The 21,818-nt window shown below is 31.0% G+C and overlaps 1 protein-coding gene across 2 annotated transcripts; it reads left to right on the top strand.

The window, feature by feature from the left end:
• Window positions 1-18: 18 nt before the first annotated feature.
• Window positions 19-18,882, top strand: LOC139520096 (tubulin polyglutamylase complex subunit 2-like). Of its 2 annotated transcripts, XM_071312529.1 has the most exons (10): window positions 19-201; window positions 1,371-1,450; window positions 2,564-2,651; window positions 6,994-7,134; window positions 7,985-8,086; window positions 11,765-11,824; window positions 15,179-15,342; window positions 16,630-16,772; window positions 17,698-17,769; window positions 18,721-18,882. In XM_071312529.1, exons 1-10 carry the CDS (start codon window positions 126-128, stop codon window positions 18,794-18,796), a joined length of 1,002 nt encoding a protein of 333 aa, XP_071168630.1. In that variant the 5' UTR covers window positions 19-125; the 3' UTR covers window positions 18,797-18,882. The 2 variants fall into 2 exon arrangements, with proteins under 2 accessions (XP_071168630.1, XP_071168631.1); XM_071312530.1 differs by lacking the exon at window positions 11,765-11,824 and having other exon boundaries at window positions 20-201.
• The last annotated feature ends 2,936 nt before the right edge of the window (window positions 18,883-21,818 follow it).

Below are 21,818 nucleotides of genomic sequence, written 5' to 3' on the forward strand. Positions count from 1 at the left end.
AAGGCAAGATGTTAATTGACATTGAGCAAATCAAAACAATAAAAAAATTATTTTGGAATGAAAAATGACAACATGATAGATAGATGACCTTTTAATCTGTGCATCAATTCTTCCTTACCATTAAAATGGACAACTTAGAAGAGCTAGCAAAAACAAGAAACTTGTTAGAACAATTAAACATAGGCGTCATAAGAAATCTAGGTATACATAATACACTTCGAATCACAGAAACAGGCACTTGTTTCTATATCCATTGCATGTTTTTTTGGTCATAATGTTAAGAATTTTATAAATAGATTTAAACAAAAAATGTGATCTTCAGGTAGAGTTTTACTTTCTAGTTTTAAGTTTTAACTTAAACCTAAAACAACAAATATAATAGCAAGTTGTTTCTTAGTGATCCTTGATCACAAATATAGCTGATTAGTTTGAGGAGAGTTGCATTGATATGGGGCTGAAGTCCCCAATTACGGTAGAAAAATCAATAAATAAAAAAATAGTGAAAATTTATGAATTTTTCATTCTACTAATGAACTCAAAATCGTTAACTTTTTTTTTCAGATCTACTTCCTTTTCCGGTCTTGTTTGCATGAGACTTTGAATAAAATGTATATTTATCAACATATCAACAAATATAGCCAATAGGAAGGAATTCAACACCCGAATTGGCCAATAATTTTTAATAATTGTTTGATATGAAAAAACGTTATCGGAGAACAGCGTTTCTTTGTTTACATTGAATATGGTGTCATAAGTTGAATAACGTCACAACTGAAACCAATATCGGAAACATAATGGTATTTCCGTTTCTTTTATCAATATATTCGATTTAAAAAAAAAATTAATACAGACTATGACCCCATTCACATGAAATTTAACTTATTGTGCAGTGAAAACGGGAAATGAAGTCTAGAGGGACACTCGAAATGACAAAATACTGAGAATTGCTTACGTACATAGTGTAAGCAGGGTACAGCAATCTGACAAAACAGAAAGCAGAATCCAGGATCAGAACCCCCCAATGAGACCCCCATTACTGACTTGTCTGGCAAAACAGCCTTTGGACGTTAGAGTAATCTCGGACTGGAAAAAAATAAACAGTTTTGAGTTCATTAGCATGATTACAAATGTATACTAATTTTTTGTTTAGTTGATTTACTTCCTGTTATTGGGGACATATTGTGAAAACACTACTCAATATGACTCAAACATAATCTGTAAAAGTTAGATAATCTGTTTTTCTTATTTTTATTTTGTTTCAAATGGGAAACATTCATAATTGCTTGAACTCATGTAGGCAGTCAGTTATTGATAACACAACATTTCAGGATGTCCTTATTGCTATACATGTAGTATCATTTTCTTTTTAGAAAAAAAGACTGGTGTATGTAAAATTGAGATGGATCAAAGATCCCCAGCAGATCGTCATGCTGTTTTAATGTGGGAACAGGTAGATTTTTTTGAACATGTTGAATTTTCAGTAAAGCAACAATTCTAAAATTTTATTTCATTATCTATCATTTGCTGGTCACTTGTCTTCACTGTGGTTTTGAAAATTCAACAAGTAAAAGGAAATGCGGATTAACTTAAACATCAATAAGACAGCAAACCAACAACACAAAACACAAAAGACATTTAGAGATTGATATTTTATATAGTCTTCTATAGTACATTTGGTTAGATGTCTATAGAAATTGTCAAATAGTTCCTCAAATGTAAAAAAGAAGGAAATGAATTTAAAATAGATTATAAAGTTCTGATTTTAACAATTAGTTCCCTAAAAAAGTCTGAACATGTTACTTATAAGTAAAAAAATAGATGGTGAGGACACGAAAAATATGAGACAATTAAACTGAGAAAGCTAACAGCCTTATTCATAACATAATCATTTACCAAAAACAAATATGACAGACATGAACTATCAACAATCACTGAACTAAGTACATTCTCCTGACTTGTATATTAGGACAGGCACAGTGGCGGATCCAGAACTTTTCTTAGGAGGGGCCCGCTGACTGACCTAAGAGGGGGCCCGCTCCAGTCATGCTTCAATGATTCCCTATATAATCAACCAATTTTTTCCCACGAAAGGGGGGGCCCGGGCCCCCCAGGGCCCCCCCTGGATCCGCCTATGAGGCACATAATGAATGTGATGTGTTAAAAATGTTTGTGAGTGCTCAACCGTCCCCTAACCTGGGACAGTGGTGTTAGAGCACAATATACAATGTAAGAAACTATAAAAATCAGTTGAAAATGACTGAAGTCGTCAGATCAATAAAAAGCAGAAAGACATCTAACAAAATACACAGACTGGATGTGGCAGGGTATTCATGCATATTCTATATATATAGCACAACATAAGAACTATAAAAATCAGTTGTTGTAATAATCAATAATGTACAGTGAGTTACAAACATGCAAATACCTGCCAAGACCTACAGGTGTATGCAGTCAACTAAATTTTTTCAAGAAACAATTTTAAAATAGAAACCGATAATCAACGACTTGAAGATTCATCAAGATTTTCAGTTTGTTATCTTTAATTCATTTTAATTATTTATAGAGAAATGGTTGCTTCCTGCCAGAAGATTTCAAGAACTTTTATTTGACAACTGATGGCTTCAAATTGACATGGAATGTGAAAATGGACAGTAAGTTACAGGCTATTATTTCAACTTGGAATTATTTTTAATTATGGAATTTGCATTTCTTCTGTTTAATTTTTTTTAATTCATTCCAGGTTTATTCTGTATTTGGTGTTCTGTGCTGCGTACAACACTTTCTATTACAAAGAAGATAACACATTTTCAATAAAATGTGCTGTGCAGCGCACAACACTATCTATACTAAATACATTATATGGAAAGTGTTATGCACCGCTCAAAACATTATAATACAGAATAATCATGGAATTTGTTAAAAATTTCAAGCACAAGAAATTATGCAAATTCCATGAATAAAATTAATCCCAAGTTGAAATAATAGCCTCTAAGTACAATGTTAAATTATATTTAAAAAATGTCAAAATGATTAAAAAGAATACATGTGTATTCACAATTGAGATGCACATTTCCACAGTATAAATAATGAGACAACAAACACATGTGTACACCCAAGAATGGATGATAATGAAACTGCAAGCACCCTTATATAAATCACATTTTTCATGTCAGGACCATTTATAACCAACTTTCTGGTATAGGGTTTTCTCATTGTTGAAGGCCTTATAGTTGCCTAGATAAATTGCCTACAAATGTACATCCACCTTATTTGAACTTCGGTGGATAATTGTCTCATTGGCAACCATAACTCATCTCCTTAAATATATTGATTGCACACATACAAAAAAGAAAAGATTAATTGCAAATATAGAATAAATATAATTCAATTAAAAAAATAAGCTCTCAGGTCTTTATTTCTAAACTTTTATAATATATTTCTTAAATATGTAAAAGTATTTTGATTTGCTGAAAACCTATTGTACTAATAGCTAAAAGTAAACTCCAATTTTGATTAAAAAATTCATGGATTAATTTAATGGTGACATATATGAAAAAAACAACTGCCAAAGTTAAGGAAGATAGTTTGTCTATTTATAAAAATGATATATATTCAAATGGGTTACTGTGTTTCATTAACTTTAAACAATGAGATTTTTTCATTATTATAGGACCAGAGATATATAGACACCCTGTAGAACTGAGATTATCAGGGCTCTGTAAGCTAGCTGTGTCATTAGTTCACCTGGCCTAAAAGGCCAAGTGAGCTTTTCTCATCACTTGGCGTCTGGCGTCGTCCGTCGTCGTTAACTTTTACAAAAATCTTCTCCTCTGAAACTACTAGGCCAAATTAAACCAAACTTGACTACAATCATCATTGGGGTATCTAGTTTTAAAAAATGTGTCCGGTGACCCGGCCAACCAACCAAGATGGTCGCCATGGCTAAAAATAGAACATAGGGGTAAAATGCAGTTTTTGGCTTATAACTCAAAAACCAAAGCATTTAGAGCAAATCTGACGCAGTAAAATTGTTTATCAGGTCAAGATCTATCTGCCCTGAAATTTTCAGATGAATCCGACAATCCGTTGTTGGGTTGCTGCCCCTAAATTGGTAATTTTAAGGAACTTTTACTGTTTTTGGTTATTATCTTGAATATTATTATAGATAGAGATAAACTGTAAACAGCAACAATGTTCAGCAAAGTAAGATTTACAAATAAGTCAACAGGTCCGAAATGGTCACTTGACCACTTTAGGAGTTATTGCCCTTTATAGTCAATTTTTAACCATTTTTCGTAAATCTTAGTTATCTTTTACAAAAATCTCTGAAACTACTGGGCCAAATTAATCCAAACTTGGCCACAATCATCATTAGGGTATCTAGTTTAAAAAATGTGTGGCGTGACCCTGCCAACCAACCAAAATGGCCGCTGTGGCTAAAAATAGAACATAGTGGTAAAATGTAGATTTTGGCTTATAACTCTAAAACCAAAGAATTTAGAGCAAATCTGACATGGGGTAACATAATCTATTAGGTCAAGATCTATCTGCCCTGAAATTTTCAGACAAATCGGACAACCCATTGTTGGTTTGCTGCCCCTGAATTAGTAATTTTAAGGAAATTTTGCAGTTTTTGGTTATTATCTTGAATATTATTATAGATAGAGATAAACTGTAAACAGCAATAATGTTCAACAGAGTAAGATCTACAAATAAGACGACAGGACCAAAATTGTCAGTTGACCCCTTAAGGAGTTATTGCCCTTTATAGACAATTTTTAACCATTTTTCGTAAATCTTAGTTATCTTTTACTAAAATCTTCTCCTCTGAAACTACTGGGCCAAATTTATCCAAACTTGGCCATAATCATCATTTGGGTATCTAGTTTTAAAAATGTGTGGCGTGACCCTGCCAACCAACCAAGATGGCCGCCATGGCTAAAAATAGTACATAGGGGTGAAATGAAGTTTTTGGCTTATATCTCTGAAACCAAAGTATTTAGAGCAAATCTGACAGGGATGAATTGTTAAGCAGGTCAAGATCTATCTGCCATAAAATTTTCAGACAAAACAGACAACCTGTTGTTGGGTTGCTGCCCCAGAATTAGTAATTTTAAGGAAATTTTGCAGTTTTTGGTTATTATCTTGAATATTATAATTGATAGTGATAAACTGTAAACAGCAATAATGTTCAGCAAAGTAAGATCTACAAATAAGTCAACATGACCAAAATTTACAGTTTACCCCTTCAGGAGTTATTGCCCTTTATAGTCATTTTTTAAAAATTTTCATAAATTTCTGTAAATTTTTAGAATATATTTTCCACTGTAATTACTGGGCCAAGTTCATTATAGATAGAGATAACTGTAGCAAGAAGAATGTCCAGTAAAGTAAGATCTACAAACACATCATGATCACCAAAACACAATTTTGTCATGAATTTATCTGTGTCCATTGTTTAATATGCACATAGACCAAGGTGAGCGACACAGGCTCTTGAGAGCCTCTAGTTTTTATGTTCACTTAATGTTTTATCTTAGTAATTTTTTTTTATTCATGCATGATTGCACTTGTATCAAATTTGATACAACTTAATTATGTATACCTACATTGATCAAGGAATACTAATTAGAAAAGAGTGTATTAAATGTAATGGTTGCAGAAAACAATTTTATTAAGAGTGTCCACCAATAGGAGATTATAAGGGATACAGAGTCAATTCAAGACACATGCAACCACATTTGTATAAGCATGCATGCACTTGACAAAACACAACCAAAGGAACCACTATTCAATTCATGTACTATGAAAAAAAGTTTCTATTTGGTCTTCCCTATGGCATGTCACAGATTGTTGTGGAATCTGTTGAATAGACTTGTATTAGGGGGGTAGGAGGGGTCCTGAACCCCGAAATCCCAGGCTTAAAAACATGAAATCCTGAGGTCCCGAAATTTGAATACCGACATCCCGAAATTTGAAAAAGGAGTATCCAAATCCTGTAAGGATCAAACCCGAAATCCTGAGCTTAAAAACACCTGACCCCAACGTCCCGAAAAAGGTCCTGCCCCCCTCTTGTATTTATAAAACTTTGAGAAGGTGTTTTGGGACAGATTGAAACTATTGTCCAATTCTTTCCTTAGTCACCACCTCACCAACTAGGAGGTAGCCATGCTTAAATCTTCGATATGCTGTTCTCAATACTCACTACTACTTGTGTCATATGTTAATACTAGTATGCACAATTTAACTGTACACATTTGTGTTAAATCTTCATGGTAGTTAAATCATGTATCCACAAAATCAATGTCATTAGTTTTGTCAATTTTCAAGTACCTAATTCTGTCAAAAAATCCAAGTTTGTTTCTGAGTCAACATTTGTTGGCTGTATTTGTAGGTGGGATCACACATTAATATTACAAATCATATATATAGCCATGCCTTACTCATAAACATGTTTAATCAAATCAAATCTACATTTTTGTGCATTAAATACATTAATCTGTGAACTATTTATAATTTTATTTTAGAAAACAAGCATTGAGTTTAAACTTGAAAATGTAAACTATTTTTTATATTTTATAAAAGAAATTACAAATTTCAAAGGTAGTGTGTGAAAATATTAATTTTACAAAATCAGGGACATCAAGTAGTGTATCATAATAAAAGTAAACTTGTATACAAAAAAAATGAAAACATGCAATTTCTTTCTTTTTTGAACATAACAGAAGTTTACAAATTATATAAAAAATTTACACAGTTGGTTATTGCCTCAACTGCTAGGTTATGGTAAATGATCTTAGACTAGTAAAGACTGCTGAAGTTGATTCATGCAGGTGTTTCATCAGTAAATGATGTGTCAGAGAGTCAATATTTTCCATTGCTTAATCATCTATTTCATGTTAAGATGATATTTACATGAATCAAATTGAGGAATCCCTTCATTATAGAAACATAAATCTCATTAATTATTGCAATATGATGATTGTTTTTTAGATGGTCCTACTCCAGTTGGGAAGCTGTACATCAACAGAGTAAGTCAGTTGACCCGTATTGCTGGTAATGTGGCATCCAGTCATGTTAATCCTACATTGCTGGACCTAGAGGCAGACTCTGATAATGAAGACGAAGCTACAGGTTTGATGATTTTCACGTACAGGTGGCATTTCGTTAATAAAGCCATGCAGATAAATAATATTTATAGATAATTAAAGCCAACCAATAGTGACGGGTCACCCTAAAGTGATCAGTCTGTTTGTCCATTTGTCCATCCATCCATAAGTTGTGTCCCCTTTACAATTTCAAAGTTTAAAAGTTCATATGTTAATAACCAACAACAGAGGGTATGTCATAATGTATGTAAAACTTCCATGGCCGACGATCAAGGTCAAAATTTGGTTTCAGTTGACAAACCCATGTCCTATGGTAAAAATTAGATTTATCATACATGAAAATTTTGAAATGATGATTTAAAGGATTTTCTCTTTACCCACACATCTTATAAAAAAGAATAGGGAATTATATATTTCTGTAATTCATCTCAAAAGTCTGAGTATAGCCTTCAACACAGAGCAAAGGATCACACCTCCCAGCAAGACACTTATTACCCTTTCTGTTTAGTGAAATGGTTTGTTTTCTGCATTACATCTCTAGTATGAAAACCATATCTCTATTTTAAGAGTTTATAGATATAGGAAGATGTGGTATGAGTGCCAACGAGACAACTCTCCATCCAAGTAACAACTTATAAAAGTAAACCATTATAGGTCAAGGTACAGTCTTCAACTTGGAGCCTAGGCCCCCACTAAACAGCAAGCTATAAAGGGCCCCAAAAATTACTAGTGTAAAATCATTCAAATTCATTTTCTTCTTGTTAATGCAGCAATAAAGATATGTTTTAATTCAAATTATCAGTTGGTTTATAGAATAAATTCATAACATGCATTGGTTCTCAATAAATAATGATCTTTGATATGCTATTTTCTAGGTATAGAGAAACCATCATTTGACAGCAGATGTAAGATATATGAAATGGATCCATGTGATGGGTATGGGAGAGTTTGTTTAGTTTTCAGAGAAAACAAAACAGGTACAATTATGACAAATTTAGTAAATTACAATACAATGAATTACTTCGTTCATTAGAGTATATTTTTTTAATTTGAAAACGGAAATGTTATTATTATTTATAAGGCAATGTTGCCTCTTATAGAATGTTGATTTTAATAAATATTTAATTATACAAGTGGAGATGTAGATTAAAGAATGTGATGAACTATGTTTTAATATTCATATTTTATTTAAAGGCTATAACAGATACTTTCATCATTTATTTTAATTTTCTCATACATATCTTACCGCCAGAGTGGTCTCTTTGTAGTCCCTTCACCTAAGGTGTGGGAGGTCTAGGGTTTGAACCCCAGCCAGTTTAAACTTAAGACTTTAAAATTCATATTTGTTGCTGCACCATTCTTAGCATGTGGCATTAAGGAGTAAGAGCAAAAAATGGTTGGCTGAGAGTCAGAATAATGTGTCAATGTAAGGTGAAATGTCTTCCTAATGACTGTTACCTTATGAACTAGGTTGTTAAAAATTAAACCTCAGTGTGTCTGTCTAGTACAAAGCAGGTACAAATTCATACAAATTCGTACAAATTCATATTTCATTTACATGTTCTCATCCTGAATATGCATATCAATTTGTTGCTGGATGTTCATACACAACCATCCATCATCATCATCTGATGTAATGATTATATAGATTCCACAACTGCAACAAGTGTATTACAACATTTCTCCACTCGAGACAGTTAAATTTTAATATTTAAAGCGTGAGGCTTGCCGAGCTTTTTAAATAATTAAAATTTAACTTTCGAGAGTGGAGAAATGTCGTAATACATGAGTTGTATTGGTGGAATCTGTTTCTCTGATGATTTTTATCCTTCTTTTTCAAACGTTTGAACTTTTTTCATGATGTCACAATAGGAAAATTCATAAGAAACCAAGAAAATTTAACATCACAATTAAATTTCGACCAATCATTCATCGAGAACAGATTTTTCACTAGTGAGGAAAAATATTTTTTCTCACACCAAACAAGAAATGTGAAAATAGTGCAAAAAATTAGAGAAAATTGAATTATCAACTCTAATAATAATGTGCTCATAATTCTGTTTGACAAGTAACATTCATACTCCTAGCTTAATGGAGTAATGTTCTATTTACAATTGATGTATTAATTGGCTCTAGTTGAACTTATCTTCTAATCTGTAATCCTTCTGAATATGCATGAAATATTTGTCACTGTACATTAAGCAACCATTAATCAATCTATACTGTAGAACCTTTTTTAGCAAATAATCAACATGACAGAATGTATAAAAAAGCAAAAAAAAAGAAGAAAAAAAAGTTTTGCCAGTAAAATACATACCAAACATATTAAAAGATTAATGTTAGAACTTACTTCCTAAATGATAATGATTCAGTGATGTACACATGGAGATTTATTGTATCTTACAGAACAAATGAAAAATTACACAAAAAAATCTGTGATAAGTCATTTTATAAACAAAGGGAGATAAGTCAATGTTTTTATTTCCTTTCTCTTGTTTTACCAAAGAAAAATATTAATTATTTAGCATTTTGCATTTGTAACAATTACTGTTAAAGTACTTTAATTATCATAACATCAGAAAATTTCACTAAGACAATTTTTATATTTGTGAAGAATAATTTTTTTTTTTAAAGTGAAATATCAGTCATGTTATTATCATTAATGTTTTGATTTTCACACCTCCGTTACATTTTTCCCACTCCCCCAAAACAACTCACATGGAGGAATTGTACTCAATATTATTGTTTATAATTATTTCTGGAGAATGATAACTCTAAAAATTTACAAAGTCATGACTCAGTGATAATAGCATTCAAGTGGATTTCATTTTTTTGTGATAGAGTTCTGTCTAAAGATATGCAATATACTTTGTATTTAATTAAATTGTGATATTTTTTATTTTTTTTTTTATTTTTTGATAAAACAAATTTTCGGTACTCAAATCGACATAGAATTTTTTCAATTGCCTGTAGGTAACAACAATGTTAGGGTATTGGATGTAAGGTATTCTCTTATATATCTCCGCTATATGGTATTTCAGTTTAATCAAAAAGCAATATAATCTCTAAACAAGCCATCAAGGATGGAAAATGTAAGAAAAAATCTTTGCTTTAACCCAATATTAAGGTGGCTTGGGCCTATTCTAAGTTTAACAAAAGCGCATATTTTTTGTTATTTTATTCTTTTTAGAAAGTAAATCAAATAGATCTTTAAAAAATAGGGGGTCACGAACATTTAAGCTCAAAATTTTACTTTTAAACGGGTATGTAAAAGGGACCATTTTTCAATGAAATGATAGGGAAAATAGAGGTGCTGACATATTTTTATCGGAATATCAAAAAAACGTTCTAGACACTTGCTTCAAAACTGTAATATAGAAAGCTGAAATATAGTTTCAAAGAATGAGCTAATAAAAAACATAGATCATCCATAAGGAAAAAAATTATTTTGCCTTAAAACCCAAATTTTGCCGGGAAAACGGTGAAAATTGGTGAAATGTCATTTTGAGCCTTTCACAGATACATATAATAACGATAATATTCTTTAAGTGACATAACTACAATGATTTAACATGTTTAATCAATCAAAATATTAAAAAAAATAATATTGAATTTATGACACACACACGTTTCGTGTGCATTGTAATCCATGCTTGAAATTATGCGCAGTCGAAATAGTCCTGATCCACTGTAACTGGCAAATAGGATTAGTTCTGTCATTCTGAATTCAAATATGATAAGACTATTTCGTCACCCCGGAAACATGTGCACTGAAATTATCATAAAATGATCAATTAGTTTTAATAGTGTGATGGAAATTACTGTTGTATGTAACGTAACGGTACCCAATTTGCACCGAGTACCCAAATTGCACCTATTTAGCAAAAATAGCAGCTAAAATCTTACAAGATTTCCTAGAGACTAAACAATTTGTATTTTTATGATTTGATACTATGCATGTCTTTCAACATAGGTAAACTTATTTAGATATACACAAAACGTTCACAGTATTTATCAACAGATGAAGTGTTTACTGAAAAAGCAAAATGAACCGAAACGTCGCCATGCGACGTCATCAAAACGCCATCTTTTTAAAATTACCAAATACAATATGTTTCAAGTGTCCATTTCTTAAAAAAGGAAGAGTAAGCATGGACAAATATCCAATTGTTCAAAATTTGAAAAAATTGAACAAAAGCTCTGTTATTCGACTTTTGACGATGTGAATTTAAGCATGGATGCAATTTGGGTACTCCTAATTACATAATCATTGATGGTTTGGAGGTTAGTTCAGACCAATTTTTCTATGATTCCATATGGATTGAAAATCAAATTGGTGTACCTATATTATAAAGAAGGATACAGCTACAAAATAAACACAAAATAGAAATTTTTGTCTTGATCATAAAAAAACGTAGTTAAAAAAACTGTCAAAATAGGTGCAATTTGGGTACCGTCACGTTAGTTTTAATTACTAAGTTATTTCCCTTTAATAGTGTGATGGAAATTACTGTTGTATGTAGTTTTAATTACTAAGTTATTTCCCTTAAATAGGATACATAGTTTTAATATTACTGTTGTATTTCCCTTTAATAGTGATGATGGAAATTACTGTTGTATGTAGTTTTAATTACTAAGTTATTTCCCTTTAATAGGATACATAGATTCTCAGGAATTGTTTGATGGAAAACACACATCTGAGTTGATCAGATTTGGTAGGAAACTAACGTACACACTTCACCACTAATTATCTCCCTTACCTATGTAAAAGCTTTCCCACGTGCTGATATGTTTTCACAGGAAAAGGAGAAATGAGCATGTTTAATTTATCCTGTAATATGATTTTTTTATTAGAAAGGTCATATATTGATTCAATTCGCCGTTTCAGAATCTAAAGCATTCTGGGTGATATTTCCAAAAGCGTACACAAAAACATTGTGATTGGTTTAAAACATGATAAACAATATAAATTCAACCAATGACGTAATGTTATTTTCATTTTGGTGTATAATTACCCATAGTCCTCTAGATTCTGAAAAGGTGAATTAGACTCTTTTATGCTTTTTTTTTTATTTCAATCGAGAGTTAAATTACTGTATACATAGAAACCTTCATCTGGTATTATACAACAAATTATGTACCAACAACTTTTGTCAGGGGTATCTGATTGAATACACGAAAATTCTTCTTTTTTTTTTAAGTCCGAAAAAAAATACAATTTTTTAAGTATTTCAAAATTTATCCAGGAATAATAGCTATAATTGTTTAAGATGTCTTCATGTTTTATTTCAAATTTTATTTAATAATACCATTTATTTGAATATAATTATTTTGGGTGATTATCTGCTACCTTTTATTTTTTCTCCTAAGCATATCCAGGTAACATAATTACAGCCGATTCCATTGAGTGTGTAGCCAAAGGTAATATCTTTGGTTAGCTTGTTTGTTAGCTGAACCATGAAATCATTATTAGGCCAGGTATAATACCCTCCTTTCGATGTAGCCTAGTCCAACAGACAGATAGATTGGTTATCTGCCTGACTAGTCATTTTAAAGGAGGGTAGTTTACCTGACCTAACAATGATTCAGGGTTCAACTAACAAGCAAGCTAACCAAAGATATTACCTTTGGCTTCACACTCAATGTAATCGGCTGTAAAACAAAAATGTGTGATTTTTTCTTAGTTTACAGTAAAAAAAATATAAAATATAAAAAATAAAGCAATTTATTATTACAAAAATTTCGCTCATAATGATATAAATTTTATGAAATAGGATCATATTATAGGATAATATTTAGCACGGTCATAAGCTATTAATGATACATAGAGGTATTACCCTGTACATATATATTGAAAGGTAGAAAGTTTATGTGAGAATGTGGTGTGATTTAGAATTATGGGAAGGTGTAAGGAATATGGTAACAGTTTCATTAATATTTCTGGTAAAGGCAAACATTTAATTTGTAGATTATAATACCAGTTCATCATGTTTTATGTTCAGTGAGTTGATTTTGGCTACATAGTGATACCATATTTATATTCGTTGAAAATTTCAAATGTTTGTCAATATGCAGAATCAAAATAAAGTTTAACTTACTTACTTATACTGTTATGTGATACCATATGTAGTATTTAACAGTATTAAAAAACAGTTGTTTTTTTAGGCATACCAAAATTTGATATTTATGCAAGGTGGCTTACAATTTTTTTTTTTATGTTTCAAATAAATAAGAGGGTATAAAATAAATGCTTTTGCTGCAATCAAGTTAAATGGGGACACTGGTCATACATCTGTCCAATGTAGGTCATCCTGAAAAATGATCTCAGTCTGTAATTCCTTTTTGAGTCTGTAGTGGGTCAGTGAGGAACAGTATAAACGAATTTATTGTACTTGGGACTTTTCCTGCTAGTTATATTTAAAAATAAGTCATGAAGTACAATAACATAATTGATGGCATCACCATTAATAGTACCGTAAATGTGACCTCAAGAAACACATATGGAATCTATTGACCCCATACAGGGTCACCAAGTGACAGTGTTAAATCGATCACAACATCATAATTTATCTGAGGTGCTTTAAAATGCAATACTGATCATTTATGTTGGTTCTATGTCAATGCTGTTCTTTCATATACTTTGAAATAAATTCAATTCTTAATGTTAAGATTTTTGAAAGGCATTTCTATGCTTTAAAGCCTTTTTGCAGTCTTCTGTTTGTGTGTGTGATTTGCCTGTAGACTAGTCTATAAGTCACTGTAGATTTAGTCTGAGTTGTTGTCATTCTTATTATCTTATATAAATTTATTGCATTTCAATATTGACAATAAATATAAGTTTAAGTATCTTAAATATTTAAGCAGTTTATTTTTTTACATGAATTTATTCAAGCTTTTTTTTATAGATTATTTATACATTTATGTAATTTTTATTTTCTCATTTACATTTAATTGTACCAGATGAAATGGACAAGAGTGATGTTGTTGTTTTTTTTTAGTTTTAGATAATTTGTTAAATAATTTGTAAGCACTGATGATTATGAATCATACACTAAAACTTAATTTTGAATTTTCAGGAAATGATAAAAAGTGTTGTGATGAAAAAAATACATTTGTGACACAATTTTTTTATTTGAACTTTTTGTAGAAAAGGCTTTTTTCGATTAATATGTAACAAGGAGTATCGATTGGGTGAATAATGATGATTCTTTGAAATTTACATGTAGGGCATATATGAAGACTTTAAGGGTTACCTGTTATTTATTCACATAGTCTACTGGTATTTAATATTTGCACTAGAACTGGGATCAGTAGACAGATGAATGACTTAACATTACTGAATCGCACATCATTTAAATTTTGAATGACTTCTATTTCATATATTTTAATTATCCCCTACCAATGTATGTCTACATACTGTAAACAGGGAAATTTTCGCGGTCGTTTTATTTTCGCTATTTTCGCGGTAAGAATTGAAACGCGAAAATAAAATGACCGCCAAAATATCAAGGAAAATTCTTTTTATTACATTAACTTTTACAAATTGTGACTTGTAAATACAATTATGTTAATGACACCAGTAATAAAAGTATCACCTCGTTGAATCTACTACACAGATTAGTCAGATCAAAGATCAATTAATTAGCATTAATCCAGACACCTTTTATTTTAATTCATTCTTAATTAGCACAAAATGATTAGATCTACTTTTCTATTATTGTGTATGTGTTTTTACAAGCATTGAAACATGACAAACTTTTAATCTACTTTTACATTAATGAACCGAAAGCAAAAGATTTCTGATTGATTTTATCACTTGATTTAAGATACATGAAAGCTTGTCACTTTTGAAATCATTTACGAAATTATTTATACAGGCCACTGTGAAATTGCGAATTCAAAACAGCGCGAATTTGGAATGTGTTAGTAAATCGCGAAATAAAGACTGCGCGAAAATTTCCCGGTTTACAGTATGTAGAAAGACACGAGTACAAATTATAGTTTCTAGATATTTTCGCTTTATATCACTCTAACATAATAACAGTATGTATTTCTGCAAACATTTTTAGGAGGAAATGATCCCAAGACTGAAGTGTGGTTTTTAGACAGATCATTAAGGTGGCACTTCCTTGCAGAATCATTCATGGCATACTTCAGGTTAATGTTGATGCATTTAGGACTTCCGCAGTGGCAGTATGGAATTACTGACATTGGACTTAGTCAACAAGCTCAGGTATGTCATACAGTATAGTGGTTTATTTTCGCGGGGTGTAAATTTAATAAAAAACTTTATTCTGTCAAAATTTCAAAATTTTACACCCGCGAAAATAAGGCGCTATACGGTACATATGTGAATCGTAATATAGTATAAAGCTTTTTGTCACTTCTGTCCAGATTTAGATCAAAATGTAAAGTACTCATGCAGTTGACTAAAACTGTCATCAATTTATTTCCCAGAGAAACCATATAAAAATCATTTCCCTAAGAAACTATAAAATTTCTGGTGTAAAATATCGGAAAGTTTTGCACCATGAATACCATCTTACTTTTTATTTCCCTGGGAAACTTTTCATAAATACTAGTTGAATATGTGTAGTTTCCAAGGGAATTTTTGTTGTTGTGTGTTTCCCATTACATTATTCATTTAAGTAAAAAGTGGTCCAAGTTCAACATACAATTGTCAATTAAAGACATACCATATGTGAAGTTGAGTACAGAGTCTGCTAAAATCTTCTATCATGGTCATATTCCTTGATGGAAAAAGACTTAGATATACAAACATGATAACATTTAAGGAAAAAATTGAGAAATGAGAGAGTCTGAATGATTTTTAAGGAGGTACAAAATAATCAGCAAAAATTGAAACATTTGTTTTTTCATTACAAATTTTATTTTTCAAACTATTAGTTGTTGCTTTATGATATTGTACAAAAATCAACCAAAAAATCAATTTGTTTTGGCCCCAAATGACTTTTTAAATGTATAGATCATTGAAAAAGCTCCAAATTATCTCCCTTTAGTGAAAAAAAAATACATTTTTTGGCATAAAAATTGAAATAACTTTTTTAACTCATCAGTGACGTATATTTTTTAATATTTTATTCAAATGAACTGTACTTAAACAAAACTATTGTAAAATTTAAGCGATTTCTGTAATAAGTTCTTTTTTTATTTCGATTTTACCTTTTTTTCTCCTATTAGTTCAACAGAAAAAAAGTACCTTTACAAAAATGCATGCTTCTTTCAAAGGCAGATTGTGAGCTTAAATGAACAGTGACCCAATATTTTTATTTTGATTTTCCATTAAGTATAAGATAAAGTTTATTTATAGATAAAAAAAAAAGCTAAATGATATATTTAAAAAAAAATTGATTTAGATCTGTGAGCCCCTTAAGTGCTTTTGGTGGGTTCCACATACATTTTAGCATTTTCACATAAGTTTTCACAGAGCATCATTTAAAAATTTTAACCTGAAATAAAAAGCAAGTTGAAGAATCTCATTAATTTTCTTGTATTTCAGCAATGGTTTAATATTTATGCACCTACAAGACTGGAACTTGACAGAGAATTGTTGATGGGTAATGGATCTGAAGGACAGAATAAAATGCCTGTACTCAATTTAGATGTTAATAAAGTCTTCAACAAAGGAAAAACTGATAAAAAGTAAGTCGTTTATAAGAGAGTTTTTTTTTTATAGATCAGGGTATGGTAATAAATGGGTGATATATTTTTTTTTATACAATTTAATTAAGATATTTAGTATTGTATGTATGTATAAATAAAGGCAACAGTAGTATACCCCTGTTCAAAAGTCATAAATCAATTGAGAGAAAACAAATTCAGGCTACAAACTGAAAACGAAGGACTTTCAGGTCTGTAAATAGAACCATCTCAAAATTTAAATGTCACTTTTTTCAACAATCACTCGTGGGACATTTGATTTTGTAGGAACTTTACTCCATGCAAAACAATAAATGATACATGTGCCTCTTCTTAAAAGTATTCACCACAGCAACAGCATAGCATTCTTCAATTTTTTAATCATCTGATCAGTTGAATAAGAAAATTGTGATTTAGAAATGTACGTACCTTTAAAAGCGGTGACAATAACTCCCACTCAAGCACAACCAGAAAAAACTCACGGTTTTCATTGCAAAACCGATTGTTCTACGTGTGTAGATTAGTAGCCGTAAGAAACAGAGAGTGAAATAAACAATTGAACAACATGAACCCCAGCAAATCTTGGGTGAACACAGTTCCCACTTAAATATGAACTTTCATTATAAATAGAAGGAACAGATTCAATGAACACATAAAAATTGACTTTAAAAATAAAAAATTGTTAGCAGTTATTAAGAATAAATTTTCTGTGATAAAGCTTTCTTTAGAGAAGATATTTTAAATTTTGTCTAGTGTGTTGCATTTCCCCAATTTATACATGTATTATTTCAACCAAATTGAGTTATTGGATAAATATTATTATAAATTATGTACAGTTGGTTTTTTTTGTGTGTATTACAATAATCATATACAATTATTTTCTACAAAGAAATTACAAGTCTTGATATGTTTTGTATTTATTTTTAAGAAAGCCTCCTGCACAAACTTCTCAGAATCAGGCGAGCTTCAATAAAAAGAAACCAATAGTTTCGTCAGCAAAGTAAGTAAAGTTTTTGAGTAATTTCAACAGAGTCCAGTATTCTAGTTGGGAGTGTAAAATGAAGCATAAACATCATATAAATCTTGTTTTTTTTAAAATCAATCTAAAATAATTACATTAGATGTATGTTTCATTAAAATACGTTATTCTGATTGGCTAACTGCAATCTCACGTTATGCCATAATCAACTTCATTACACAATAAAATTTATCATTCATGATGACATGAGGTTCCACAATAAAGTGCACAGGTAAATTAAATATCAACTTGAAAAAAAGCGTGGTTTCATGATCCTAGCTAAAAAATGTAATTATAAGTATTGAATGCTTCTTTTTGTAACTTAATAGAGTTGTAAAAGCCTACAGTAATTCTGAATCATTAGAACACTTATAATGTCGTTATGAAGTCATAATTGTACACACTTAGGATGAAAATCATCATTGTATCTAACTTTATGGTTCAATTTTAAGACTTTAAGTTTAAACGACATTGGTCATATATTTTATGCTATATAACCAGTTTAATTTTCTGATAAATTGGTTGGTTCAAATTTTTTGAAATTTTTATATTTTTGTTAAAGGCTCAAAGTAAATACTTTGTCAAAATTTTATGAAAATTAAACGAACCAAATTAATTTTAGTGAAAGTGCTAGGTACCACTTTAAGTTTGTTTTTTATTTGAAATTAAAATATATGGAGTTTTACATATGACATTGCAAAGTTCATTTTTAGGGCCAAATTAAAGCATTTGTAGCCCTTTGTTGCATTCTAAGCAAAATATTTGTAATATTTTAAAATTGACTGAAATTAAAATATATGGATTTTTACATATGACATTGCAAAGTTCATTTTTAGGGCCAAATTAAAGCATTTGTAGCCCTTTGTTGCATTCTAAGCAAAATATTTGTAATATTTTAAAATTGACTGATGCATATTTTTTCTGGTATTTCAGAACACTAGCTACAACAACAAGTACCAGAAATATCACTGCATCTTCATCACAGATCTCTACAAAAGGCACAAAATGAATACTGATGTTTTATTGTTTGTTTTATTTGAGCACATTTATTTGACTTACATTCACTATTCTGTATCAATATGTGTTTGGCTGTGCCACAAAATGTGAAATGTCAAGATGCTAATCCAATAGCTGTGGTGTTAACAGCAGGATAATTATACCCCCGCTTTAAAAAAGGGGGGGTATACTGTTTTACCTCTGTCTGTCAGTCCGTCCGTCCATCAGTCCGTCCGTCAGTCAGTCCGTCCCACAAAACTTTCGTCACATTTTTCTCAGGAACTACACATCCACCCTTTCTGTAATTTGGTATCAACATTTATATATGTCAACCATACCGTGTGATGCGTTTTCAGATTCATCACTTGACAACTTCCTGTTTACCGAACACTTGTATGATTTTACACATGATAGCCAAATTGAAAATTTTCGTCACATTTTTCTCAGGAACTACAATACAAGGATTTCTGAAATTTGGTTTCAGGATTTACATAAGTCAGCTTTACCTTGTGATGCGTTTTCAGATTCATCACTCGACAACTTCCTGTTTACCGAACACTTGTATCATTTTACACATGATAGCCAAGTTGAAAATTTTCGTCACATTTTTCTCAGGAATTACAATACAAGGATTTCTGAAATTTGGTTTCAGGATTTATATAAGTCATCTTTACTATGTGATGCGTTTTCAGATTCATCACTCAACAACTTCCTGTTTACCGAACACTTGCATATTTTTACGTCTGTCCATCAGTCCGTCCTTCAGTCAGTCTGTCCCACAAAACTTTCGTCACATTTTTCTCAGGAACTACACATCCACCCTTTCTGTAATTTGGTATCAACATTTATATATGTCAGCCATACCGTGTGATGCGTTTTCAGATTCATCACTTGACAACTTCCTGTTTACAGAACACTTGTATGATTTTACACATGATAGCCAAATTGAAAATTTTCGTCACATTTTTCTCAGGAACTACAATACAAGGATTTCTGAAATTTGGTTTCAGGATTTATATAAGTCAGCTTTACCGTGTGATGCGTTTTCAGATTCATCACTCGACAACTTCCTGTTTACCGAACACTTGTATGATTTTACACATGATAGCCAAGTTGAAAATTTTCGTCACATTTTTCTCAGGAACTACAATACAAGGATTTCTGAAATTTGGTTTCAGGATTTTTATAAGTCAGCTATACCGTGTGATGCGTTTTCAGATTCATCACTTGACAACTTCCTGTTTACCGAACACTTGCATATTTTTACACTATTAATATTATCCACTTGCGGCGGGGGTATCATCAGTGAGCAGTAGCTCGCAGTTTCACTTGTTAGAATTTTCAATACATAACCATTTGGGATAAGGTTTCGGTTTCCTTATTGTATATTGTCAGCTGTTCTTAACCTTATTGTCATTTTCTGTATTTATTTATTTGTGTTAAGTATCTATTATTAGGACAGTATCTTCAATAGTTAAAGACGAGACTAGCTTTTTATGGTACATGTATATAGAATTATTGTAATGTGTACATGTCCTTTTCACAAGATTCATTTAGTACCATGATGTTCATTTAAGCATTATTGATGATTTCAATATGCATTTATATCAAATCTTTTATAAATTGATTAAAAAAAAACAGTTTATGTATTTTATAAACAATATTCTGTTCTACAACACGTAATCAGTTGACCGATAAACAATTGAAAACACTAATTTATTTTTAATATTATGATTAACTGCCATGTAAGAAGTAATCTTTGAATGTATGTTTAACATGTAAGATGTGATTTAAAAGCATTAAATCTTTAAATGTTGTACATGGATAGTTTTTCTCCTTCCTCAAATGACATTGGTCTCCATTAATGATAAAAATTAGTGATTTCATCGTTCAAAAGGTTCAAAAGGTTTTTAAGGATTACCTTAGCCGTATTTGGCACAACTTTTGGGAATTTTGGATCCTAAATGCTCTTCAACTTTGTACTTGTTTGGCTTTATAAATATTTTGATATGAGCGTCACTGATGAGTCTTATGTAGACGAAACGCGCATCTGGTGTACTAAATTATAATCCTGGTACCTTTGATAACTATTTACACCACTGGGTCGATGCCACTGCTGGTGAAGGTTTCGTCCCGAGGGTATCACCAGCCCAGTAGTCAACACTTAATCGCTTAAGTGTTGACATGAATATCAATAACGTGGTCATTTATAAATTTCCTGTTTAAAAAAACTTTCAATTTTTTGAAATAACTAAGGATTTTCTTATCCCAGGCATAGATTACCTGAGCTGTATTTGGCACAACTTTTTGGAATTTTGGATCCTCAATGCTCTTCAACTTTGTACTTGTTTGGCTTTATAAATATTTTGATATGAGCGTCACTGATGAGTCTTATGTAGACGAAAGTTAAGGGAGGTGTCATGGTTTAATGCCACATTTATTATGCCCCATTTATGGGCATTATGTTTTCTGGTCTGTACGTCCATTTGCTCATCCGTTTGTTCGTCTGTCCTGCTTCAGGTTAAAGTTTTGGGTCAAGGTAGTTTTTGATGTCCAATCAACTTGATATTTAGTACACATGTTCCTCGTCCGTTTGTTCGTCTGTCCTGCTTCAGGTTAAAGTTTTGGGTCAAGGTAGTTTTTGATGTCCAATCAACTTAATATTTAGTACACATGTTCCCTTTGATATGATCTTTTTAATTTCAAAACCAAATTAGAGTTTTTACCCCATTTTCACGGTCCACTGAACATAGAAAATGATAGTGCGGATGGAGCATCTGTGTACTTGGGACACATTCTGGTTTCCTAATAAGATATTCTAATCCCCAATTTGATGAAAAAAATATTGTTTTCAAGAAGACGACCAAAATTATGAATGTTAATTAGTTGTGTGAAAAGAATTATGACTCGGTGAAAAAGGGATAAAAAGCAAGCATTTTTCATGTTTCAGGACAATTATTTTTGTATATGAAACTTTATCACAAGGTTCCATGCTTCAAAAGTAAAGTTTGAATTGATTTTGGGGTCCTTGCCAA

Source organism: Mytilus edulis, chromosome 4 (assembly GCF_963676685.1).
Source record: "Mytilus edulis chromosome 4, xbMytEdul2.2, whole genome shotgun sequence".
Lineage (NCBI taxonomy): Eukaryota > Metazoa > Mollusca > Bivalvia > Mytilida > Mytilidae > Mytilus > Mytilus edulis.